General features: G+C 48.9%; 1 protein-coding gene across 3 annotated transcripts in view; it reads right to left on the reverse strand.

The window, feature by feature from the left end:
- Window positions 1-26044, reverse strand: part of LOC104020332 (uncharacterized) — a 56682-nt gene that overhangs the window by 10797 nt on the left and 19841 nt on the right. Inside the window, exons 1-6 of one of the 3 annotated variants that reach the window (XM_087730670.1) lie at window positions 13042-13138; window positions 9637-11376; window positions 4118-4292; window positions 3134-3338; window positions 2082-2704; window positions 202-347 (exon numbers count right to left, since the gene is read on the reverse strand). In XM_087730670.1, the coding sequence (XP_087586796.1) occupies window positions 202-347; window positions 2082-2704; window positions 3134-3338; window positions 4118-4292; window positions 9637-11207 (2720 nt within the window). In that variant the 5' untranslated portion in view covers window positions 11208-11376; window positions 13042-13138. Of the gene's footprint in view, window positions 1-201; window positions 348-2081; window positions 2705-3133; window positions 3339-4117; window positions 4293-9636; window positions 11377-12892; window positions 13006-13041; window positions 13139-26044 lie in introns of those variants that run through there. The other 2 variants (XM_087730671.1, XM_087730672.1) reach the window with 2 other exon arrangements.

Here is a 26044-nt window from a genome sequence, read left to right on the forward strand (position 1 = left end):
CTGGCTGCCCCAGTGGAGATATCAAGGGGTTAATATACGTTGGAGAGTAAATTACTCTGCCCACCCCAGGAGAGAGCAGCTCATCACTGAAGAACATTAGCACCAAAACTTTGATCTAGTTGAGCTGATGAAGGCTTCACCCTCAGCCTGGTGCCTTCCTGTCCCCAAAGCCTGGAAGAATACGCTCAGCCCTTTTCTCACCTGAGCAACTCTTTCTCCTTCTCCAGTGCGTTGAGCATATTCACAGAGGAGGACTGCTGAAGACAGTAGGTCTGAAAGGCTGGCAGCATGTTGACAAACTCCAGAAATATTTCGCCGATGCAAACGGTCATCAGGTCATCGTCACCCTGCAAGCATACAGCCCCTGCGGGTTAGCTCGGGAGAGGCACAAGCATGGAGCCTGCCCTTCAGTCCTATCAGCATGAACCTACTGCAGGATCTGGTGAACACCAGACCAAAGGTGGAACTGGGCTCAGCCTTCCTGGTGGAAAGGCAGTCCCTGCAGGTCCAGGGGGAAGCAGTGCATGGGGAGGGAAAGCAAAGCTGGTCTAACTTCTGGCTCTTCTACACATAAAGAGACGTCTTCTCTGGTTCTGTGGGCTTGGCCAGCTCACCAGAGCAGGCACTCAAAGGCCAGAGGCCAGACTGAGCCTGCGAGTCAGGAGGGTGTACTGTGGCCCTTCTTGCCGGCACGTCTGCCATAAGGCTAATGCAGCAGTGCATAAATTCACAGAGAGCATTTAGGAGCAAATGGGCAGAGGAGGCCTGTAACTCAGGTAACAGACATGGCACTTAACAACTTCTGCAGTTGTTCTCAGCAACTGTTCTGGCTGGGAAGCAGTCTCCTTCAGTTGTGCTCTTACTGGCTACTTTGACACCTAAGTGAAAAATAAATGTCATGGTAAATTGTTCTCTGATTCCTGAATGTGTAATAAAATAAGGGAATAGTAAGAATCTGGTGCCACATAATGCTCTTAGCTTTGTCTAGGTGTATGCTGACACGCTCTGCAATCACTGCTCCTTTGAGCAGCGAGAGAGGGAGCAGCTCTCTGGCTCCTGGAGGCTTTTTGGTGCAGTACTGAGCTCTGACTGCAAAGGGAAACATGGAGAACGAGACAGGGAAACTGACGGCTGTTTGTAGAAGCCATTGTCTCAATAAATTATTCACAGGGGACATCACACCCACAGTGCACATCTGTCTTCACTGTGCCAGGTGCATGAGAGTGGTTGCCAAAGTTGCCAGTTTTTGAGACATGTGTCGCTCAGTCTGACATGCAGGATTTCGGAGAGGGAAAGGAGGGATGTGTTTCCTAGAGAACAAAACATCCTGGTTGAGACTGATACAGCAACAAGTAGGTTCTGGTTTCTTGAAGAAAGGAGGGTGTGGAGCTGTTTATGTGTCCTTTGCAGTGATTGTCTGCTGCTCTAGAGTCTTATTTCTATTTCTCTGCCCTCTGACCACCATGCTCATGGGGTAGGAAAGTCCCTTGTGCAATGCAGGGTGCATCAGAAGAAGCAACTGGTACACAGAGCTGTAAGGGCGAAGCGTCACCAGAGCAGGGAGCAGCCTGTGCTGCCTGGCCCCGCAGCCAGCCTAGAGGCAAGCTGCAATAAACCACAACCCAAGGCAAATAAACCCAAGCCAGCCTGAAGCGAGCCAGCTCAGGGTTTGGTAAGAGCGTGACCTGTGAGCTTGGTCCCCTCCGTCCCTCTGGGCCAGACCAAGCTGAGCTCTGTGTCCCCATGCTCACACACTTATCAGTGTCCAAGCTAACTGGCTTAAAGCTAACTTTGGTAATGGGGCAGTTAGATCCTGTTAATGGGATAAATGAGCTAGACTGCTGATGGCCTGCTAATGTCAGTGGCATTACCACAGCAGAGGGTGAGGCCAGCAGCTGTGACCTGGCACAGGCCTACGGAAATCACTGGTTTATAATAGCTGAGGGAGAAAGGGACTGGGCAGATGACCAGAACCCCGGAGTCCTACCTCCTGATCCCCTGCTCCATCTATGCTGCCTCACTAGTGCAAAATCTATTCCTCTCTGCCTGGTCTGGCCCCTGTAGAGCACGCAGCATCATACCTGGTCAAAGGCCTGATCGATCTCTTCCTGGAGTACCTCCAGGAAGTTCTCGTTGAGGTCGATGAGCTCCTGGATGTTGCTGAAGATGCCCAGGAGCTGCTCCTGGCTCAGCAGCCCAGCCGCCTGCATGGGGAGGTAGAACTCCTCTTTGATGATGCGCAGGTCCTCTCCGTAGCTGGCCTCCGTGTTGACAAACTCCAGCACAGACTCCTTGCGCTCTGTCCTGCGCTTGCGGCACTTCTCGCATAGGTCAGCCCGCCTCTGATTGCAGTTCTGCACATCCGTCTCCACCGGGAGGTCCCTTTCTCCACAGTCGGTACAGGGACGGTGGGCTTCCCAGGCCTGCAGGGAGCTCAGCGTTTCAGATGCCCTGTTCCTCCACTTTCTGGCTGACATCTGGCCAATGCCACTATCTGCCCTCTCCACATCTGCTGACTTGGTCCGGGTGGCCTCGCTGGGATCCAGGTCGTCCCGGACATCGTTCACGCCAACAATCCCGCTGTCCGTGCTCAGGCTGCTGACGTTGCTCCAATGACGTCTGGAGCGGAGGGAGCCACGTGGGGCACGGCGGGTCTCATCAAAGCTGCCACCATGGCCAAGGTTGGCTTTTGCTACCACTGGACCTGAGAACAGACACAAATCATTACAGGCACTGCCAGCTGAGGAGCTCAAGCTGGCACAGCCATGAGCGGTAGGAAGCCTGGGGGGTGGGCTAGGTCTGGTGAAAGCAGGGCTGTTTGTTAGCTGTCTCCCCTCCTGTTTTGCTGCTGAGACTGGCGAGAGTCAGAAGTAACTGGCTCCCGGGTGAAGCCTGGGGCCTGTCATCCCTGCACTGCCCATACCTGTGAACTCATTTGGGCTCTCTCTTCCCCTGCCATCTGCCAGGCAGGGACAGAGACACAGCAGAGTAGATCCTGATTTCTTGCATGCCTGGGTTAAACCCAGAACACTTCCCTCCCCCAGGTCATTAGAGTCACTCTGTATTATCACCCGCATAGCAGGGCTCAGCATTTGGCCCATCAGCCCCCTCGGAGTGTGCAGAATGTGGGTACCGTAGTCTCGCTCCTGCCGGCGCTTCTGTGCATGCTGCCGTGCTGCAGCTGCAATCTTCAGCTCCAGCTGCTTCCTCTTCACCGAGTCTGTTGGCATAGGGTCGCTGAAGTGCGGCCGCAGACGGCACTCCCGCTGGGCCTTGGCACCATCCGTGCTCTCATGGACGATGTCAGAGCTGGATCGGCGGCAGCTGGGACTGGGGGTCTGCAAGAAAGGCAAGTGAGTTTGGAGCAAGGAGGTGGTCAAAGCAGCCAACCTGGTTTGCAGCCACTAGCCTTTAGTTGCCAAAGGAGAGAAAAGGAAACTCGTCAATGGTGGGATTGTAAATGCAGCTCTGCCACATGATCATTAGGAAATCCGTCCCCCCAGGTCCCTCTGTCTTGCCTAGTCCTAACAGCAAGGACCCCTCTCCCCTTGCTGTTGTGTAGCTCTGAGTACAGTGGCTCCATGGTGGCCGGATCACGGCTGCCAAACAACCATGAAGAAGTCAACAGCGTAGCCCTGGCTAAGGGCCTAAAGGGGAGGCTGAGCCTGACCTGCAGGGATCTGAGCTAGCTTGCCTCTGTTCTGTGAAGGTTTCAGCACTGCAGGGTCAGGAACTCCAGCCTCTATGCCTTACCTACATTAGCGGTTTGACCAAGTGGGGACTAGGAGGGAGTCTGTCTGATCTCCCCGGCAGTCCAGCAATGAGGGGCTGGTGGCACACTAAAAGCCGTGAAGGGGTTATTGCTGAACTCCCTGCAAGAGATGCAGCGGTAGATAGGCAGGGGCACAAAACTGACTCACGTTTCATTAACTGTAATAAAAAAGGTGCTAGAAATGCTTCTAACAGAGTTTAATCGCTCATGGGAGTTAGTGTGATTTCAGATGCCAGGCTCCCAGCTTGCCCAGTTCCTACGACAAAGGGATCCTTTAGAGCTTCTGACAAGAAAAAAAATCCTTGAACGCATGCCCAAGATAAGAGGGGAATTCCTCTCCCTTACATTCCCTGCAGGTGGAGTGTCGCTGGATGTCTCATTGCTTGGTTTGTCTTCCCAGGTCTCTGTTGCCATGGACATCGCTGTGGGCTGCTGGCTGTCCTCCGGAGGTGGGATATCAGCTTCCCTCAGATCACACTGTCCCTTGGAGGGGGATTTGGCAGCAGTCTCAGCATTGCAGCTGCAGGGGAAGAAGCAGACTCTGATGAACATCACATATGCAGTTCACCTGCTGTTCCTGACACAGATGAGACTGAGCAGCAAGCCCAGGTTCGAACAACCAGCCGCAACAGTTCAGGGAAAGTGCAGGCAGGAATCTAGACTGGTTGGCATGGATGGCTGTGTGTGTGTTTCAGGGGCTCTAAACACAGCTCAATTATAGCAGTGCCAATTGGGTAATTGCACTCACGCCAGCATCAGTCTGGGATATCAAGTCTCAGGTGTTCACAGGGTATTTTTGCGTCCATAAAACATGAGGTTCTCCCATAGGGACCATAAAAATCTCTTTCTAAGTAGGCCATATCCATATTTGCTGCTATTTAAAGAGATGTTGTCAACACAGAAACCATATTGCTCATCTGGAAGAAAATCACCTGCTAAAAACCATAATACTTTGAAGAGATTAGAGGATTAAAGGAGCTTTCCCTCTGTTTTTCATCTCATATGATCCCAAGCCCGCTGAAACCGCTGGAAAGATTACCTCGGCTTTCAGTGAACTCAGGATCAGGCTTTTTGGTGCACTTAAGCGTCCTGAAAAGATTGGCAGAGTCTGTTGTTCTCACTTGGCAATTCTGGGATGCTCTTATTCACGGCTGTCCGGTGCTAACAAGGGCCTGGCCTGGCTGACACAGGCAGCCCGTTCCAACCCCACGTTCCCCTCTTTGTGGACAACACCACCTCTCCAGACAGACACAGTCTGGTGCAAAACCACCGACTTGACAGAGTAGTTGACAGGCTGTAGTTTGTGATACTACTTGTGATATATTTCTTTTAACAGGCTCTCTAAGACACCTTATTTCCATGCATAATGAAGCCTGCTTGGAAGAATATTAATTTTTTCATTCTGGGCTTACTTAATTTTTATGGGCTTGGATTCCTTTAAAAAGAAAAGTTGTCAGGACCAGATACAGATTCTTGTACATACAGGAAGCCTGTGTCTGGAACGTATTTCAGGTTACGCATGTAGTTTATGCTTAACAAAAGTCTCCCATGACAAAAATCTGCTTCTTCTTAAAGGCTTCACTTGTGAACTTATGCTGGTAGGTCATACTGCTAATGTGCAATTCCAACACTGTCAGCTACAAGCAAACACATGAGACAGATGGGCATTTTCCTTACAATGAATGGCAGTTGGCTCCGATAACAAACCATCAGCCAACACTGAAATCACTGAAGAGGGAACAAATCTCCCAGAACACAAACTGGCTCTGTTGTCAGGCCAGAAAAGTTGGTTTGCAACTTTCCAGCTGATGCTTTTTCATCTTCCTCCATTTATGCTTTCAGGTCCCAGCTGACACTACCAGAGGATTTACGGACTTGAATTTAGCCACGGCTAAACTTGAGTTTAGCCACGGCTGCGCAGCAACGGCACAGTGCTAACAGCAGGTTCCTGGCTTTTACTTTTTGCTGTGCTAACTCCCTGCCACGTGGATCTGGAAGCGTCACTTCACCCCTCCAGACCTCTTCTCCCCAGCCTGTAGAAAGGGGATACCAACAGCAGCGCTGTCACGGAGCAGTCTGGAGTACGGACTGCATTATCGCCCTTACAGGCCTGCAGTAAGAGCAGTGCAGGCACACAGCAAGGCTGTGGTCCCACCATGGTACTGTCCTGGCCCAGTCCGGCTTAAGAGGTTCCTGTCTCCTTCCTCCCATCCCCAGCCACATTTGGGGTACCACTCCTTCAGCCGGCCCAGTGTAACTCTCTGTGTGGCCATGACCTAAAACCAGTCTTGAAATGATCTGGGTTTAAAAAAATATCCTCCCTCAGGTATTCCCAGCTAGATCATTTCGTTGATGTTTCATTGAGTTGGGTAAAGTATGACCAGTCCAGCTGGGCACAGCTGTGGGAGGGAAGGCAGACCTTAAGGAGCAAGAAAGCTCTTGAAGAGGATCTGCCATTGCCAGAAAACCATTTCCAAAAGCTGCTCCTGCTCAAACAGCTTCTGGTTGAAATGTGCAGAAAGAAGGGACCACGCTGAAGCACAGAGAGGCAATGGGATGTGTGCACAGTCAGTAGCAGAGCTCAGAGCTGGAATATTATCTTCTCCTCTTGATCACACCACGTCCCACCATACAGACCATACTCCCAGAGAGAAGGTGAGCTTTCATTTGTCATTTTTACAGTGCTTCAAGATCATCCACTTAAACACGGGAAGTACTCCAGAGTATTACTGCTCCTCTAAGTGAAGCGGACAGCAGCTCTCTGCTGATAAGGTCTGTGGACCAGATGCCATTGCTTATTGTGGTTTCCATAACCCAACAGGGATATTTCTAAAAAACCTCCACACATGACTTGCAGTGGGAATAAGAGCCAATGCTACCCAGAGAGCTGAGCTAAGAAAGTGTGACTGGGGACTGAGAAATTCAACCCACCCCATGGCTGGTCAGCTAGAGGTACAGGTTCTTTCTGAATGTCCTTTTAAACCTCTGGGCCATCATCTCTTAATCTCATGGAAGCAGAGGCACTGGGCGTCTGACGTACAACTGGAAACGCACCTGCTTTCCTTCACAGTCTCTATAGGATTCTTCATGGTTGTATTATTGTCCAGGCCTGCAGTTCTCAGCCCCTTCCACATGTTCCTGACTCTTTCTGACTAAATGGAAACATTTGTGTCCACTCCTTCCCTGCTGGCACCTGCCTTCCAGACTTGGAGTCCTCTGCTATCGGAAGCTGCTATTGTACCCACCATCCCGGTGTCATCCCAAATACACCCTATCGCTCTTTTCAGGAAGCCTTCTTCCTTAGTCTTGTCCTTTGCTTCCTTGTGCAGGTTTTTGTTGTCACCTTGTCCCCCATTTCATAGACAGGAACCCCAGGTCCTTACATGTCCTTATCCTGAACAATTCACTGCTTAAACAAGTTCAGAAAGTAGACATATATTGAAATGTGTACAGGATTTCCACCTAGATCTCAACACCCCTTCCCTGCCAGGACTACAACCTAAGTTAAAGGTATCCAGTCACCTGTGAGGGGGCTAAAGCCACCATAATTATGAAGCTGAAAATCAAGTCTTCACTAATGAAATATTAAGCCATTTGAATGAGTCTTAAGTAATTAACTATGAATTACTAGGGAGGCAATTAAAACTGCTTTGTAAAACTGTAACACTTGCACAGAAACACTAGAAAGAGAAGACAATTTCAGCTATCTTATTCTGTGATGCTCCATCACAACATCTCTATCAAAGGCTTGCTGAGCTCAGGATCTGTGGAAATGGGACCACATCCCCAGCTTTCAGCTCATTTCATTTGAGACTTAGACAAAATGTGGTCTGGATGTCAGCGATCATAATTTAGGACCCAAAACATCCAGACAAGAAGTCTCCCACCTCTGCAGTGAGAATCAACTTGAGTTATAAATGAATATTCAGGCACTTTACAGTCTCAGGTGAAAATGATGGAAAACTGAGGAATTTCCAGATAAAGGAAACTGGAGTTTCCCCACTAACTAGTACTTTGGCACTGCCAACAGATTTGTCTTCCTCCCGCTATCCTGAAGAAATGACAACCTTTACCATTAATTGTTATTACTATGGAAAACAAACAGGCCAGGGTGGGTCCTTCACATGAAACAACCTCTTTAATACTGGAACCACTGTCATTCTCATTTTTAGACCAATTACCATTTTGGTGTTAATAAAATCACCTCATGTATTTTAACAAATCCAACTAGGGAGACTGAACACATTCGCAGAAACAAAACCCACTGCGGATATTAAAAGCACAGAAACCACACTGAAACCATAAAGGCCCTGGGCAGAAAGTGTTTGGAGGCTGGGAAAGTAGTAGGAAGAAAGATCATATGCACTACCCAGTTCCTGTGTACTTTGCTATGCATGCACCTCGGGCTGCAGATACTAGTCAAACCTTTGATCTGCTCCAAGACAGCTGTTCTTATGTTCTTACTCACAGCTTGTGCCATTCTGCGTATTTCATTTCACATCAATGATAAAAATAGCCTACTCAATGAAAATGGTTGCATACCATAACCTTCTCATCTGTTTCTTCATTGGGTTTTCATACTCCAGAACAAAAGCACAAAGGCTGGGCTGGACAGCTGAAGGAAGCATTTAGGGATCTGACACCACCTACCTCCCTTTGGATTATAAAGTTGCAGAAGTATTTCTGCTTGTCACTCTAGCTCTGTCTACATGGGGAGCTTCAGCTCCACAGAAGTTCTTTCAGATGACTCTCATTCCTGTGCAGACGTCACTATCATCTCCTCTAAAACTTGAGTCCAGTCTCAGAGCTCTAGCATTCCAGAAGTACCAAGTCAGTGTACAAGGTTGATGCCCTGGCATTTCACAGACTACATCTGTGGATGTCAAAAGCAGCCAGGAACTGAGTCAAATGTAATTCTTGGCGAAGCCAGTCCTGCACGCCAAGCCTATGGAAACAAACCACTCCACCAACAAACACTTGCTCTTCCTTTTCTCATCAGCCTTATCTAGTGATAAGACAGTAACAACTGCCCCAAATTCCCAGCTTCCAGAACTTTGCTGATTCCTGTTGGGCCACCTGCTTGCATAGAAAGGGATCCCCATTTCTTTGGTAGGAGGGAGGTAACAGGACTGCAGTGTCCAAAATCAGGACAGAGGAAGCAGTCCTTGTGAAAATCTTACCGAGAAAAGGGGAAAACCCTGGTTGGAGAGGAGGGAGGAAGGCTTTATGCAAGTATTTTCTGTCACTGCTTACGCTGTCTGAGTTGGCAGAAGGACAGTATTTTCAAGTACTTTCACTCGCTGCGTGTGCTTGTCTCCAGAGGGTGGTTAAAGGCTCATAGCAGCCATCTTGCTGTCATTTGTTTGCCAGTTCACTACATACAGGCAGCAAGTGAAAGCACTTTTTACTGCATGTCACACTACCTAAATTCATGTCCTGCAGTGGTGGGACAGACTCTACATCTTTTTTCAAAGGAATCATATTAGTGTTTTGTATCCCTCTGTTGTCCTCGACTTTTAACAGATGTTAAAAAAAAAAAAAAAAGACCTTTCAACAATTTCTTACAGAAATAAAATGGGTGGGAAATTGGGTGTCAGGACTACTAATGGCTGCTGTCTGGACAGGATTAAGGTGTACAAAAAGGCAAAGTCTAGATGAAAATGCTTTTTGATGTTTAATCCCACGCAAAGATGGAGTTTAAGCTCAACAGCTTAAAGACACATCCATGTGGCTATCAGAGATCCTAAGATGAAAGGCTCTGCCAACAGCATATTTATGCTATGGGAGTTAAATGTACATATCAAGAGGGAGAGCAGATTGTTAACAAGGGAAGTGCTTTCAGGTGACTCCACAGAGCATGTTACCTTTTCTTAATAAGTTCCAGGGCTGAACCTATGAATTCATCCTTCATTTTTTGCAGTTTAGCTCCATAGCTGGATAAGTCTGTGGCTTCTAACAGCAGCGATGAACAGCAAGAGGACTGGGCTTCGGAAGCCAGCGACTGCCCTGCAAGGTGGAGGACATCATTTAATTGTCTTGTCTCTCCTTTCTGCTGCTCATCACTGAAGATCTCCTGCCCGGCTCTGTGTGTTGTTACTGCCTGCAAAGGTGATCGTGGAATAGGGCTAGAGCAAATGGGGACTGGGGATCTCTCCGGGCTGGGGATCTGGAAGGTTCTGTCTTTCACCTCAGGGCTGCTCATTCTGAAACCATCCCATGTGGCTGGATATTGGGAAAAGCCAGCAGAGGTGTGGTTTTCATGGAACACATCGTCATCACCCTCCGCTGTGACAGCGGCTTCATTCACAGCTTTGGTCCCCACAGCTTCTGGACACACATTCTTACTGTTCTCCTCCTCCAGGGTCTGGTTTGCAGGCAGACCCTTATTCAAGCACTCTGTTGGCCCACTGCTGCTGGCAGATGAATTTGCCTCCTTACTTCTCATTTGCTTGAATTCCTCAAAGGTGGGTATGTAGAGCCTCCCTTTGCAGCGGCCTTTCTTGCTCTGTCCCACTGTGGCTTTGACATCTGTTTCCCCACTATACTGTTCCAGGGTTTCTGCTGTTCTGGATTTGGCCATCTCATGGCTTTCCCCAGCACGCTGAAGGGGCAAACTGGGGGAGCTATTCTGCCTTCGGAGCTGAAGCCTCCTTTGAGCCTCCTGCTTGATGTCTTCTGGACTGATGATCCTGTGTGCAAAACACAGTCTCTGCCTCCCTGTGAGGCTGTGCCTGAGAGCAGTGTGTTCCACCAAAACCGTGCAGCAGTTGACAGCACAACCGTTCTTGTACTGCCGGCACATCTGGCATTCAAAAAACTCCCGGGCCGTCAGGTCAGGCAGGGCCACCTGTGGACGCACTGGCTTGCAGGGCTCTGCCACCTTACTGCTGTGCAGCCTCAGCTTCTCCTTCAGCTCTTTTTTGGCATCCCCGTGTAGGGCTCTTTCCTCTGCAGAAGGGAAAAGCCACTGAGGCACTTTGGCAAAGGGAGGGAGGAACACATTCTGTGCTGATCGAGATGTCTGTTTAGCATGGAGAGAAAGGTTTCTCAGAGAGTCCGATGTGCTCTGTACTGGGGCCACATCCACACAGCCTTCTGTCCACTGACTGGTGCCTCTATAGCGAAAGATGATCTCGTTATCCAGGCTCCGGCAGTGAGAATACAGCCCAGAGTCAGCAACTGATGCCCAGTGAAGGTTCTCCACGCTCCGATACATCCGGTTTTCCACAGGACTGGCCAAAGGTGCCTTGCCTGTGTGGCAGGAGTCCAGACTGTGGAAGTCCCCAGAAAAAATATGAGTGTCTAGGTTCTTTAGTGGATGCATGCTGCTAACGGAAAAATCCTTTAAGCCATGTTGTGCATAGAGCTGATTATTTTGGCAGCTCAAGATCACCCGGCAGTGTTCCTGTCTCTCATCAACATTGATGTATGTCATAGCAAATGCACATGGAGGCTCTAAGACAGTGGCGTCTAGGGGGAGAGGAGGGAGCTGGGGTGTCGCTTAGATGCCAGTCAATGTCCACAGACCACAGACAGCAAAGTGTGCTGCTGGGTACTCACATAAGAGAGCTCTCACATGGGTTGAGTCGCCATGCGCAGAAGACCTGTGAATGGAAGGAAAGATGAGTTACTGAAGCAGCCTGGTGATGACTCGCAGGATGCAACAGCAGGTCTGCTTCCAGGGAACGCAGAAGCCAAACACCAACAGCTTGGGTAGAAACAGAGCAGCGTAACTAGGAGATGAGCCGCAGGGCTTGGGGCAGGGAATCTTCTCCATCTCTAGCCAAGCCAACAGTGGCCTTACACTACCCATCTCAATGTGGCAAGTTTATTCTACCTGCCCTCAGCAATCCCTCACAGTAACACTGCTCAGCTCTAGTGACGAATGCTCAAAAGTGCTTGCTGCAGGCTCAGCTTACTCACACAGCAGCGCTAAGGAGATGGGAGGTTTACAAGAGATAGTGGGGTTCAGGTTCTTTCCCTCAAATGGGGTGCAGACAAGAGTGTGTGGGTTACGGAGGAGGCTGGGGGTGGAAAAGAATGACATGACAGTGTGGTCTCCTGGAAAGCTCAAGTAGCAAGGAGAAAGAAGGCGGCTGACTGATGGTGGTTTTATCTCTGAGAGTCACACTGCAGCCCCTTAATGCTCTGATTTACCCTTCCCAGGGAAGATGCATATGGTTTAGTGACTGGTAGCCAGGCATTTCCAAGGCCTTTCCAGTGCAGAGACAAAGGTACCTCAGAGACTTTCACAAATGCACCCTCCTGACCCCTTAGCAACAGGCCCAAATGATCACCCCCCATGACAACTCAGCAGAGGCCCAGAAAGAGAAGGTGCAGTTTCCATGGCTGCTCCTATGATCTGTGTTCAGCATTGTAATGCCCAGGGAACCTAAGTGACTAAACCACATGTTCAGAGCAATGTGGAGAATTAAATCCCAAAACTTCAGTTTGGGCCAGCAGGATGCAGGTCTAAGTCATCCTTGGAAGTGGAAGGTGCCTCCTTACATTGAACGGAGAGACTATGAATTTCTCTTAAGGATTTAGGCCTCATGGACTTGCCAGCAGTCACACAAGACATCAGTGTCTGCTAGAGCCCTGTCCACTCCCTCCCTTGGCAACCAGCGGCAAAGGGAACAAGCGAGTGCCATATGTAAAGGAGAACAAGACTGGGCAGGGCATATGGGCTTAGCCTGCCATTCGCATGGGCAACTTAGAGCTGGGATGGTGGGGCATCGGTCTCTAATAGCCAGGCAAGAACAAACCAGGTTGACCACCCAGGAAGAGGTCTTGGTAAAGCAAGACAGGACCATGTAAGTTAGAGCCCAGACTGTTTGCTTTGTAGTGCAGCTGTGCTCTCCACACACTGCCAACTATTCAGGCAGCACGGCCACCTTGACCAGGAGGGGAATGAAGAGGCTTGTTACTCCCTGAAGGCTAAGGCACCTCAGGCACCTAACCATGTGAGGCACCAACAGACGTCTTCCATCTGAGGAGAAGTCTGAGGCAGTGTATCGTCTGGAAGCCAATCTCGGTAACTCGCTGGTAGCTTGATTCACCCCTTGCTTAGAGTGGTTCAAATTAACATACTTTCCCTGCATTAATGAAATTATCTCTAACCTAATCCCAGAGAGGGAAGGCAGAGCTGCTCCTGTGGATCATTGCTGAATGGAGAACATTATTTCAGTCTGTTGTAATTGCTAAAAATAAAAATTAAAACTAGCTCTCAAGGCGTGGCTGTTCCCCAGGATGTCATAGGCACTTCTCACCCAGTCTTCTCATGGTGGGGCTGGAGTTCCCCCTTCTTCGCGGCTCTGGAGGAGCCCACAGGTGACAGCAGAGAAACGTGAGGATCGGGACTTTCTGTGATCATAGGTTATAACATGATCTGTCAAGAAAGAGAGAATGAGATGATGTGAGAGCCAGTCACTGAGCAGGGAACAGGGCTCCTGGTAGTGCCGAAGGGCTCCTGTGAGAAAGCGCTGTTAATGAGAGATGCCATGGCCTGTCAGGTTGGTCTGTGATCGGTCACAGCCACAGGACTAAAAGCCACCGTGTACTTTCTGCACTCTGCTTTCAGACCACGTAGAAAGAGAAAACAACCCTTGCTGTAGTGAGAGTTGAGAATACAGCGGTCCTTGCCCAAGGCAAGGAGTTACATACAGTAAGGCCTGAAAAGAAACCAAGGCCCATGTGAGGCAGGTTCCTGGGCTCCACGCTTGCCTGGCAAGCGCTGCGTGTGTGCGTGTGAGAGCCAGCCAGCCAGCGAAGAAAGCGCACAGGCAAAGGGAGAAGCAATCACGAGAAGAGCAAGGAAGCAGAGCCACAGAAACAACGGGGTGGGATGTGTCTGTGGCTGCTCCCTTCACCAACAGATGGGGCAGCACTGAAAATACAACTGACTTGTGTCCTCACGGTCTCTCTTCAGGTGGAAACTTATTGCCGGGTCTTTAGCGCTGACCCCTCTTTGGACTGCAGGACAGCTGCAGTGACACCAGGCGTGGGTGGCCACAGGCCCCTGCCTGCTCAGGTGTATGGCACAGACCACGCAGCGGGGGTTTGCGTCCCTCCATTACACAGGGGAATGCCTCAAACCTGCCGGCAGGAGAGGGTACCCCTTTGCCCTGCAGGAGAGCAGAGGCCGATTTCCCCAGTGTGCTTGTGAGCACTGCTGGGCAGCAGGGACCTGCTGCTGCTTTGCCAGGGCAGGATTTTCCAGAAGACGTGCGCAGGGCGGCAAAAGTTGCTTTCAGGGAAGGAGCAGCTGGGAGAAACCTGCGGGCAACGTGGGGCAGGCAGAGAGTGAGGGACAGAGGGGGCAGCAGAGGCAGGTTTGCAGAGTGGAGGACCCAGAGCAGACAGAGAACAGCCAGAGCCGGCTGTGAGAGACGGCAGGAGACAGAGACTTTCCAGAGGAGGCTGTGCAGAGTTTGCTGACATGTAGGAGGCACCAAAAATTACCGGATTTAGTGGAGGAAGAGGGGAATTTTGTTCCCAAATAATTTATTTTAACCTTTGTCACCCATCAGAGCTTAATTTTCTTTCTCTAAAAAGTGACTTTTTGCTCTAAGACACAGGAGGTCCCTTTGATACTTTCAGGAGAGCTCAGAGCAAAGGTGCACGTGGATGTAGCTCACAGGTGGGCGTGCGAGGGGGCCCAGCGCCCTGGCTGCAGTGAGGGGGAGCCTCAGAAATTGGTGGGCTCCGTTTTGCCTCACGCCTGCAAGGCAGCTGTGGAGATCTCATAGCAGCCAGCCGGGACAGGAGCACCTTTCTTCCCTGTCACTCCATCCTTGAAAGGATCATCTCTTTCCTCCTGAACTCTTCTAATCTTCCCCATTCCCCCCATGTCAGTACCCTGAGGGCTGTGCACAGCACGTCAGGTAGCAAGGCTCAATTTCACTGATCACCCAGGCCAGCTGCTGCCCCAGTCGTGGCCTGTGAAGGGGGACAGGCTGTCCTGAGGCGCAGCCTGCTTCCCCCGCTGCCCGGTGATGCCTGGAGCAGGAAGAAAGCAGAGGTCTCTCTAAACACCAGGTAATTCTGACCTGGCCTGTAACCAGGAAACCTTCTCCTGGGAGCCCTTCTCCCTCCTCCCCCTGTTCCTGTGCTCCGTTCCTCACGGCACACAGCAACAGTATCACAGTTTCAGCTCAGATGCCTGTGTTTGTCAGGTCAGGGACACTGCTGGAATATAAAGCACGTGTCCACACGCTCAGCTCTCAAGTAACATGACCACAAGCATGTTCTAGGCACTCTGCTGGAAGAGAGCATGAGATTGAGACAGAAAAAAAACCCATCTGACTTAATATGCTTATGGTTGACATGCTAAAGATGATCTTTCAGCACATCCTTGGAGGCTCACTGGACATACAGACTATTTAGCTGCAGTCTTACACAGTCACCATCGAAGAAACACTGGGAACTACAGCAACATGAAAGAGTTTGTCCTTCCACCACCTCAGAGCTACAACTACAGTCTATGGCTACAGCAGGTGATCCCAGGTCTGGAAACTTGCAAATGCCACCAAAGTGTGAGGCAATGGGGAGAAGTAAATGCTGATCTCTCACATGGTGACCCAACTCAGGGTCGTAACTCACCCTCTCCTAAAGGTACACAGCAGTCCTAACGCACCCTGCGTTCTCTTCCAGTGAAACCAAGCAGTGACTTGCCAGTTTTTTGTTGCTCCCCGGTGTACGTGAGCACTGTGGGTTGATGCTGCACTCCTTCCTTTACCCACCTGGGTACTTCCAGGCAGTCCTGTTCACACTTCCCCAAAGCTAGGGCTTTATTCCAGTCCAGCAATCCTCCAGGCCAATGCTGACTTATTCCAGGCCAAATAGCAAAAAGGAGCTTAGTGCTGGCTGCTGCTATGGGAATGGCACATCATTGCTCTTTGATCACGCTGTCTGTGCAACATTTGCCTGTTCCCTGGCTCAGGGACTGAAAAGCTCCTGGTGGTTATGAGCCTCACGCCTTAAGTGAGCATAAGACTAAAGGCATCGTGTGCTCAGCTTATTTTCTACCATGTGATTCTGTTTAATCAACTTCTCCACTACTCTGATAAGTGCCTGCTTGGAGACTTGCCACTAACCTTCATTTTCCTGCAAAATCCCCCCAAAGAACTTGTTTCTCAAGGATTAAAGCTTGAAGGATAAATTATTCTTTCCCATACACATAAGAACTGTTCTGCCTGGCTGACCTTCCTAACAAAGCACCAGCCAAAGCATCAGGAGGATGAAGCAGGCAGGCACAGGGTAAGTTGTGAAAAGCACTGTGGAGAGGACCAGTCATGTCCAAGGACTCCAGGGACATCAGGACAGGGGACCACAGAGCCCCACAAGGCCTCAGGAAAAGAGGCCACCAAATCTGGCAGGGCTGAGCAGGTTTGCCAGGGCTGCTTTGCAGAGTTCACTGCAGCAAGATTTGCTCGATAGACTTGTCAAACAGGGAAGGTTTTTCCATGAGATGGTGGAGAGCAGCTTGCGATTGTTTGGCCTCTCATGCCTTGATCAGAGAGATCAAGTGAGTCTGGTACATTTTCCACTCTCCACATTTACAACTCATTCACAAGCAAATTAACTTCTGAGTCATGGCCATCACATCAAACTCCTGTTTCCAGGGGAGGGGAGTAACTGGAGTCACCTTACTCCATCTTGAAATAAGAGACTAAACTAACCTTCAGGTCTTACTCTAATTTCTCTGCATTGGGTTTTGCAAATCGCACCACTGAACAGAGGCTGGTTTATTCTGGAGTACAGTCTCCCTTTTATTTCAGAGATCTACCCAGTGAGAAGGATGTGAAAGGCACATTTCAAAGAGCTGTACAAAGGATTTTAGCAAGCTATGATACTGCCATGAGTTTTTTGCTATCTGATACAGCAAATCTCATGGACACAGCATGATCTGTCTACTGCCATGTCATGCACATCACTCCACTTCATCTGCTTAGCAGAACACCAGCAATCTCAAGGGAAAGAATGCCAGATACATCTATTTTCTCTAGTTAAAGGTTAACAAGAAAAATAAAGGTGCCTTGGCTGTACTTGCTTTCTTAGCTGTTCGCTTAACCAGAGCTGAGCTGCAGGAACTAGTTGACGCAGTAGGATGATTAGGTGACTGCACTTATGTTTCTTGGGTTTTTTTGTCTGTTCTAGCAGCTGAAACAGGAACAGGCCTTATATAGTGTCTGTTAATTGCAGCAGAGAGGTACAGCCACAGTAGTTATCTAAATCAGTACAATTTCCTGGGTTTCTTTTCCTTCCTAGGGTAAATAGCTGAGCATAACTTTCCTTGAGCTTACAGTATTATCTCTGCTTTCATTGTCTGCTCCATGGCACAAACCAGGACTGCTAACAAGAGGAACAACTGCCATCTTGGTTTCAAAACTAGGTAATATAGAGAAAATCATAATCTCTATAGTCTGCTCACTGTATTTATAGTCCTTGTGTTCTCAGTTTAATCATAAGCATGGACCATGTCCTCTCAGACACAGCCTGGCATGGGGAACAAAGTCTCTCTTGAACCTCTGAAGATCCAGTGCAGCCCAGGGTCTAGGGGGTTGCTGAGAGCACAGGCAATGGCATTAAATTTCTGCTGTGCAATGAGCTGCTTGCCTTGTCACATGATATTGTCTAACCATTTTCCTCCTTTCACATCTCTTCTCATTCTTTTCATTTTTATTTTCCTGCTTCCCCAACTCTTCCTCCATCCCACTGCATTCAACACAAGTTTAACTAGTTTTCAACACAGCCTATCTGGCTGCTGCTGAACAGCTCCCACTTCTGAAGCATCACCACCATTACCATTGCCTCCAGAAAAAGAACTGGTCATGGCCATGGTCAGGGCTGGCTGATCAGAGCAGCCCAAAGGTATAGATGTGCCAGAGAAGAATGTGTCCACATTATCTGTTGATCATCATGGGAACATCCTGCTATGGTACATACAGTTCCACCACGGAGAGTGTAGGAATCACCATAACTTCACGTGAACTTCTATTTTGGTCAGATTGGCTCCTCAATAGTCTCAAGGCAGTGGAAAAGCTAATTTCAAAATTTTATGGAATCACTTGAAGGTCTTAAGCATTCTTGGCTCCCTTTCTGTGGGGTTTTTAAGCTGTTTGGGAACTTTGTTTTATTGACACAAAAGGTTTCACCTGAGAAGCCCTACTGCTCCACACATCTGTGCACTTGGCAACAGTGCCTTTGACGAATTTTTCTGGCTGCTCTCTAAGTCTGCGCAGCTTCTCCTTCTTGTGTCACAGCATGGTTTTCTCCTTGTGTTCCTCCTTCAGAAAAGCTGTGATGACATGACACTTCCAGCCTGCCTCTAAGGGCAGCCATTCCAGTGCAGCATACTTTCAAGGTGACCTGCGTTTCCTCTTGATTCCTTGCTTTGGGAAAGGGTAACCCTTTTTGTTTCACCAATGCACCACTCCATCTCGGACAATATTGCTCCAACAGTCCTGCTGACAATGCAGCACAGGGAACGGAGCTTGAGAGGACTAGCATTGACCTTGCAGCAAAGGAAGGCTGAGGATGTCCATTACTGTGACAAACGCTCCTGGAGACACCAGTGTGACACCCCCATCATGGGCCCCAGCTAGAGCTGCTTGGCAGCATCAGCTGTGAAGCACCCCAGGAGATGGCATCGCTCATCAGTTTCAGTGAGTCAACACCCTGGCTGGCCACCAAGCTCCTTTGGATGACTCCTTCTGAGGAGGAAGAAAATCCTATTTGCAATAAAGTCCTCTCCTGGGACAGATCACACAGAGAACCAACGAACCTGCAGGGTGCATCTGATGGAATAGAGCCCGCACTTTCTGTAACACCATGAGCCACTCTGCTCCTCTCATAGCTGGAGAAAGAGCCCATGGGGGTTATAACCAAGCAGAGCCAATGCTTAGCTTGAGTTAGCTGATGTTCGGGACCAGGTGGTTTCCCCTGCCCCATGCACACGCCATGAACCAAGCACTCCCATGCCTTTGGGTCATGCAGAGCAGATCGTGCCCACCACCCACCCTGGTCCTGGCATACACACACAGCAAGCACTATTAGCCTCATGAGGAACAGACATGAGCTCAGCACAGCCTTCAACCCTGCTCCATACCTGGCTCCAAGATCCCTGACTCAGACACAGGCAGTTCTTGGAGGCGAACATGAGCCAAGAAAACTTATCCAGCCCCCCGTGAGGTCTGGGAAGCACAAAGCCATATGTGAGCCCACTTTACAGCCTGGCACCTCCACTCCTCCTCCAAATTCCTACTTACTCTGCATAGATATGACATCAGCACTAACTGCAGAAAATGGTGACAATATGGCTACAAGTGAATTTATTATTCCTCGGGGGGGGGGGGGGGGGCAGAAAAGGTCAAGGCTGTCACTTGAAGCTCAGCCCAGCAAAGGGTCCAACATCAATTATAACTTCCTAGTGCCAGCTCCAGACCGTTCTCCTCTGGCTTCCAGCTGACAAGAGGCGCACCCCCAGCACAACCCTGCCAACTGCTAGACGTGCCTTTGTGAGCCAGCCCAGCGCTGCCAGCCTAGAGGCCTGTCTCCAGCAGCGATCAGCAGCAGGTAATTTTGGAAAGAGCAGACACAGATAGAGCATGCCTGCAACAGGCAGCTGATGAGGTGGGGAATTACATCTCAGATCATCTAAAACTGTCTTGATCCTCTGTGTGCGTTTTATGAAGGCAGAGGCGACAGTGCAAAAAAATCAGGGGGCATGTTGGGTTAGGCGACCATGAGAACTGAGAGAGAGAAGTAAATCAAGCCAGTAGCAGGAAAGAGCTGGCCACTGCTCTCCCCTTGCAGCATGTGATGAGGATCAACAGAGCCTTCACCAAAGCACTCAGCTGAATGTTTTCTTCCAGCATGCACTGAAGAATGGCTTTTCAACTCACAGTTTTTACTCACTCTCTGGCAAGAAAGACGTAAAAAGCAAAGTCACACTAAATGAAAAAAAAAAAAAATCAGACTTTTTTAACATCATCATTTAGCACACGATTTAATCTCATGATGTGCAGGGCCTGAGTTATGGCACTGGATTTTGTCACAGTGGGAATACTCCTGGCTGGACTAGCAATACATGACCAACAGGGAACACAGAAACACAGCTTCTCCCACGTCCTGTTGCGTTGCCTCCACCTGCCCCAGGAAGACAACAGAAAACCAGTCCTATACAGCTGGATCCATCAGGGTTGCTGAAGGGATTCCCAATTCTTTGTTCTAACATTGCCCCAGGAGTCCCAGCCCAATCCTTAAAATGCATAGGGCAGAGGAAAGAAATCACACGTTAATTCTAAAGAATAAGGTGTACGTCAAAAGTTTCTGCCTCCTTCCTGTTACCAGGAAGATGTATTTTGCAGCACAGCCATAAACCTCAAACTTTGAGCGCACTAGTGGCCTACTGCATTGGTCTTTCCAACAAGGCAATGTGAACCCTAACTCTCATCTCAATAGTGGGGAAAAAAAATCCCCCAACCTAACACTATTGATCTCAGTTCATTAATTTTGCACTGGGACCCAGTCCAGCACTCCCCAAAGCTGATGGAAGGTGGAGGAGCAGAGTCCTTCCAAGGCAGCAACGCATGCCTCATCGGTGAGCTCAGAGGGAGGCCTGGGGGAGGAAGGAGGTGTTCAGGAGGGTGAGGGAGATGGATGATCTCATCCTCCGCCTTGTTTGGTCACATCCCAAAGCTGTCAGGCACTTTGGCATATTGCTGGCGGAGGCAGGTTCGGCATGAGGAAATCTGGACGGCAGCAGTGCCAGCAGTCCTGGCTGGGGCGTGGATAGCCATGGGCAGCCACACTTCCCACTCCTCTGAGCGTGGAGGTACTCAGCAACGCTTCTACAGAAAATCTGGGAGGGCTGTACCCATCAGCTGTCTCACCTGAGGGATTTGTCCTCAGAAGGTCCAGCGCTCCATGTTGCCTGCTACCAGGCAGTGAGAGTCCTGACAGGGAACTGGTGCAGCTGGCCAGGCTCTGCCTCTGCATCAGCCCCGGAGAACATCACAAGCTTTTCCCAACCTACCCAGGAGAATTTCTTTTCTTCTTTTTTGCACATTTTCAACTGCTCAATCCCCAACTCCTCCCACAGGCCTCTCTGAACAACCCCCTCCCTTTCAGATGCTGATGCTTTTCAGCTGATTAGACTGTGGGCCACACTATAAGCTGGGTGTAAATCAGTATAGCTTGTCAATGCTAATTTACACCCGCTGAGAATTTCCCTCCCTTCACCATTTAGCAGAATTATATGACATGTCTTTTATCTCTCCTCACAGTTTAGCCTGCCATTCCCCTTTCCTGGCCCCCGAGCCTCCTGCTTTGCTCTGAACTCCCTGTAGGTTTGCAGGATAAGTTGCTTATTTGCAATGTAAAGTGTCTCTCAGTGCCACAGCCCCGTGCAAACAAACCCAAGAGAGGCACATTTATCCTTATTTGTGCAGCAAATCCAGCCCCATCTTTTCCTGGCAGCACGCACTGCACATGACTTGCTAAGGGAAGAAATGTGTCCCTTATTGGCACCACGCAATGCAGGACCTCTCTGGGGAGATGTAGGGGAGGGAGAAGGAGAGGACTGATCCCACAGAGGCACTGAGCTCTCGCCTTTCTCCTTGAAGCTGATGGCGATGGCTCACCACCAGGCTCAGCGCCGTGTAGGCTCTGACTGTCCACAGGCAGGATACCATTAATGACTTCTTGTTGCTATGGTGATATTGATGGATAGTCCCTGGGGTTGGTGGGAATACAGGGAAAGCTAGCAAACAACAACAACAAAAAAGTGGGTCAAAAAAATCCCCCGGGAAAATGTGAGTTTGCCTACAAATGGGCAGTTGCGTGACACCCTGGACAAATTCAGTGGCACTTCACACCTCCTGACTCATCCTCCCCCTTACAAGAACAACATGGTGTTCTTCAGAGCCAGTGCAAACACTCCTGCTCGCAGTAGGGCTCTGGCGCATAGGTGCACTGCTGCAAGCGAATTTCATTACCAGGCGTTATTTTTGCAGCTTCAGCCTGGCAATTCATTTCATATACAGAATAAAAATCTTGGCTCCAGCAAAATCACTTGGACCTGTGCCAGTGGGCACAGAGCCAGGATTTTCCCCAGCTCTCAGGATGCCTTATCACAAGTGACAATTTCATTCAGCTGCCACTGGGAACCCCCTGCCTCTCCAGAGCTGTTTCAAGCATGGAAAAGCTGCTGTTGCACAGAGTTTTTTGCTGTGTTTTCCTGAGGCTCAGTGCTGTGCACTCTCTAAAGCTGGTGTTGTGGGCTCTCTCACAGCTTTCTACTCTGCAATATGCAGTTTAGAGTCATCTTTTACCCTTCATCCTAGCTGAGTAATGACCACTGGCAAGGACAGGCTGCGCTCCAGTCACAGCTGGGCCCTCTCACCTTGCACAAGTGTTCTAGGAATTTGGGGCACAGGAACCATCTTCCTAAAATACCAGTTGTCTCTTTGACCTTGCTTTCTCCGGTAAAAACATTCTTAATTCAGGTTGGTGACATATTAATGAAGAACTGATAAAGTCCTAGCGGAACTCCCTCTTCCTCTGCACATGCTATTTATCTAAGCCCACCAAGCGGTGTATAAACTGCAAGATGCCTTGTTTTGGGAGGGATTTTAGTATGATCAGTAAATTTCAGAGTATGCTTTTTGTTCCAGAAAAGACTCGTATCTTTTATGCTGTGTTTTATGTCTAGGAGTTGCCTTACACACATACAAACTCACTAGAGAAGTTTTTACTCCAAAGAGTGGTACCGCTGCAGGCAGGTACCCCTCTATCACCTGATGGGCACTCTTACTCCAGAAAGTTGTTACTGGTTTGGACCTGATATTACAGAAGAAGCATATCCACGGGGGAGCAGTATCTATAGCAGTTATCATTAAGCAGACAGGTTTGCCAGTAAATGCCCCAGTGTAGATCAGATCCAAGTGATGTATCAGCATTTCCATTTACTTATGTGTTTAGATCCTTCGCCTCCACGTGAACTCAGGAACTGGAGACAAAACTACCCTGCTCCTCTCTTTTGCATCTTTTGATAAACGTAGTTTTAATGGACTATGGAGTCTGAAAGCACTTTACATCAGGAACAGATCCCAAGAGCAAAATTCAGTTAGTTTCTCCTACATTACATGTAGCTGTTCATCAAATTTATTGGGCAAGGTTCCTAAGCACATGGAGGCCGGACCAGCACTGACAGAGGCTCTCTCTTGTATAGCAACCCTTTGATCAGACTGTCAGCATCATTTATTTGCTTGTGTTTCATATTCTTGAATGCTCCAGTATGTTATTTTTCCCAGTTGACTATCAGAGGCAAAGGCTGCTCTTTCAAGTTGGATTTGTACCTCTTCCCTTCCTCTCCATTTCAATTAGCTATGGAAATGATTTTTTATTTTTTTTTCCTAGAAAATTAGAAGCTGTAGGCACACCGATGGCTGGAGAAGTCTGCAGTTGGTGTCTTCCCTGTAGGAAAGGTTGTGGCTTGCAATTAGCAAGCTTAATTTCACTGCTTGACCTGCTGCTGGCCAGGGCAGAGAGCGCAGAACCAGCTGCAGCATCCAGCCTTTCCCCCAGCTAGGAGCAAGGGGATGTGGGGGCTGAGTGCTATGGATGGCAGAAAGGAGGTATCGCCACTAACAGGTGGGGCCAGGCCGGGGAAGGAACTGGTTTATTGCACTGGGAGACAGAGGAGGCTATAGGAACATAATAGCTTCTTGAAATTGGATCTCTGCCTGCGGGGAACTGTTGTTCTACTGCGTATGCAGCTATTATTTTTCTGCTAACGACTCTGGCTGCAGAGACATGGCAGCTGGTGCACAGCCCAGAGCAGCTCAGGGCTGAGCACAGGTTCGGACTGGGCAGGAGCTCTGGGTTCCTCCACTTGGGGACACCAGGGTAAATGCCTTTAGGCACACATCCCAGCACAGTGGGAAAAGCCCATATTCCAGAGGGCAACTTTCCAAGTGTGGTGTGCCCTAAACAGCTGGTCACCAAAGGTTTCTCAGAGCAGATCCCTTCTATCACAATACTTAATTTAAAACAATATCAGATGCATTCAAGATAGGAGAATTTCTCTGGGCTGTCTTTGACCGCAGCTGGGCGTTAACTCCCAGGTGACCCCACAGGAATGGGATTTGGAGAGATCAGACCGGAGGCAATACAGATCCATGGGATTTCTCACCACACCCAAACCTGGCCTCACCTGCCCCACATGCCTCACGTCATGCGTGGTTTACTGGCAAGGTTTTTAAAGTTGCCATTAAGAAACAAATTCTAAGACTGATTAATACCAACGCATATGCTCTTGGGATACTCCTAACCACATCTATATATTTTAACTTAACAATATTGCCAAGGGACTCTCTTTTTGCTGCTCCATCACAGTTCCTAGGGAAAGGTGATGGAGGAGGAGGCTGGATATGCCTCTTTGTTTAGAGCCAGCTGTAAGAAAATGGTTTTGTTTGCTCAAATGCACTGGATACTTTGTGCAAGTAAGATGCATCTTCTTGCAGAGCAGGTTAGCCATTGCACATATAAGATTGTGAAGAAGAGTAAGAATAAATGCAGCAGTTCTGCAGCTCTTTCTAAGTGAGTGAGGGAGAAGAGAAGGACCGTAAACTAGATCCCTTCTCCTTGTGCTGTGGATCTCAGATATTAGCTACATCACATAGTCCTCATGACGTTAAGTGTGAAGAAGACCCACCCTGGATCCAGAGTCACCAGATACCCCATGCCCCTTCCTAGCCCACTAACTTGCTGCAGGGTCTGAAGCTGGCTGCTTCCAGCCAGCTCTGGGCTCTCTATTTCCCTCGCAATCAGGGTTAGGTATCATTACTTTCATTCCATTCTGCAAAACATTCCAAGTGTCTCATGAAGGTCACTACATTCTTGTTAACCTTTAATTTGTTTGTAACTCAGAAAAAATAAGACACAGATCATAGTAGCTGATGAGAGCCCTTGCATGCACATTTAGATTACCAAGGCAGTGCTACGAGCTGAACCAAGAGCATCATGGCTGAGCTGCACGCAACCAACTAGCTTCCTTCTAATAACCTGGCCCCGGCAAGCACTGAAAGTCCGCAGCCTTTGTGTTTGCCTCAGAGTACCCACACCCACCCAAAGCTGAACACTCTACAACAAGGAGAGATAAAACCACTCTATAGGTACAACTTGGTAATATCAATCAAAAGAGAGGAAATATTGTCTTTGCAGACACCCTATCACTCATGGGAAACAGACAGGAATCCTTCATAAACACCTTTTTAAGGAGTATTCTAGAAGATACAATGGGGATGCTGCAGCCAACGTGATGGTAAGAGTCTCATGCAACACAGCATCTCAGAAAAGGATTTAAACTCAACTTCATAAACACTGCCCATCAACAATTCCTGCATGTAGCTATAACACCTCAGAAAGTTTAATTACCACTTAAGAAATGGAAGACAAAATGAGCTATGTGACCTTTCCCACCCCAGATCCTGTAGGTCAGCATTATTTAAGACAACCGGGAGCCTGAAAAGCCAAACATTAGTGTTGGCAGATGAACAGATGGATGGATCACTGCCAGCATAATCCATCTTCCCACTTGCCTTGGTAGGACTGGGTGACATTCAAAACTAACTGCTTCCCTATGCAAAGAGAAATGCATGCAATGCAATGAGCAGGCTTTAAAATGGACTCATCAGCTGGCAGGACCAGTGGCAAAATGCTTTATGGCTGTGGTTTAATGTTGCAGGCGAGGCTGTAAACAAGAGACAGCAGGCTGTGACAGAAGTGGGGAATGTAGTGACCACAGTGGATTTGCTGTAAGCCAGCCCCTGAGCAAGCTGTAAAAATCTGTCAGGATGCTGTCATTTTTCCTTGGTGTATAAATGCTCTAAATCTAATTAACCTTTTAATCAGAGCAGATAAAATTATGGTATTATCATCCAAGGGGCTGTTCTATCTACGGTTTCATGAAAAATTTCCATCTCTGCTCAACTTGGATTTTTTTTCTTCTGCTTGGGGCTCTATGAGTAAATCCCCCAAACACTGAAAAATAGAAAAGAGTCGAGTCCATTTTGCAGGAGATTTCTTGACGCAGGCCGTTACTGTGCAAACATCAGCTCACCTGGAGGCTGCCAGATGGGACTCAGTCCAGAGCCTTCAGAGGCAGCTCAAATACCTGTTGCCCGAGCACAGAGAACGCTCCTGCTCCCTGAGCGGGGCAGGCACAAGAGGAGCTGTGATGCACAGCACCAGAATGAATCGCGATAC

This window comes from Nipponia nippon, unplaced genomic scaffold, assembly GCF_047370975.1.
Source record: "Nipponia nippon isolate SJK-2023a ecotype South Korea unplaced genomic scaffold, ASM4737097v1 scaffold_5, whole genome shotgun sequence".
Classification (NCBI taxonomy): domain Eukaryota; kingdom Metazoa; phylum Chordata; class Aves; order Pelecaniformes; family Threskiornithidae; genus Nipponia; species Nipponia nippon.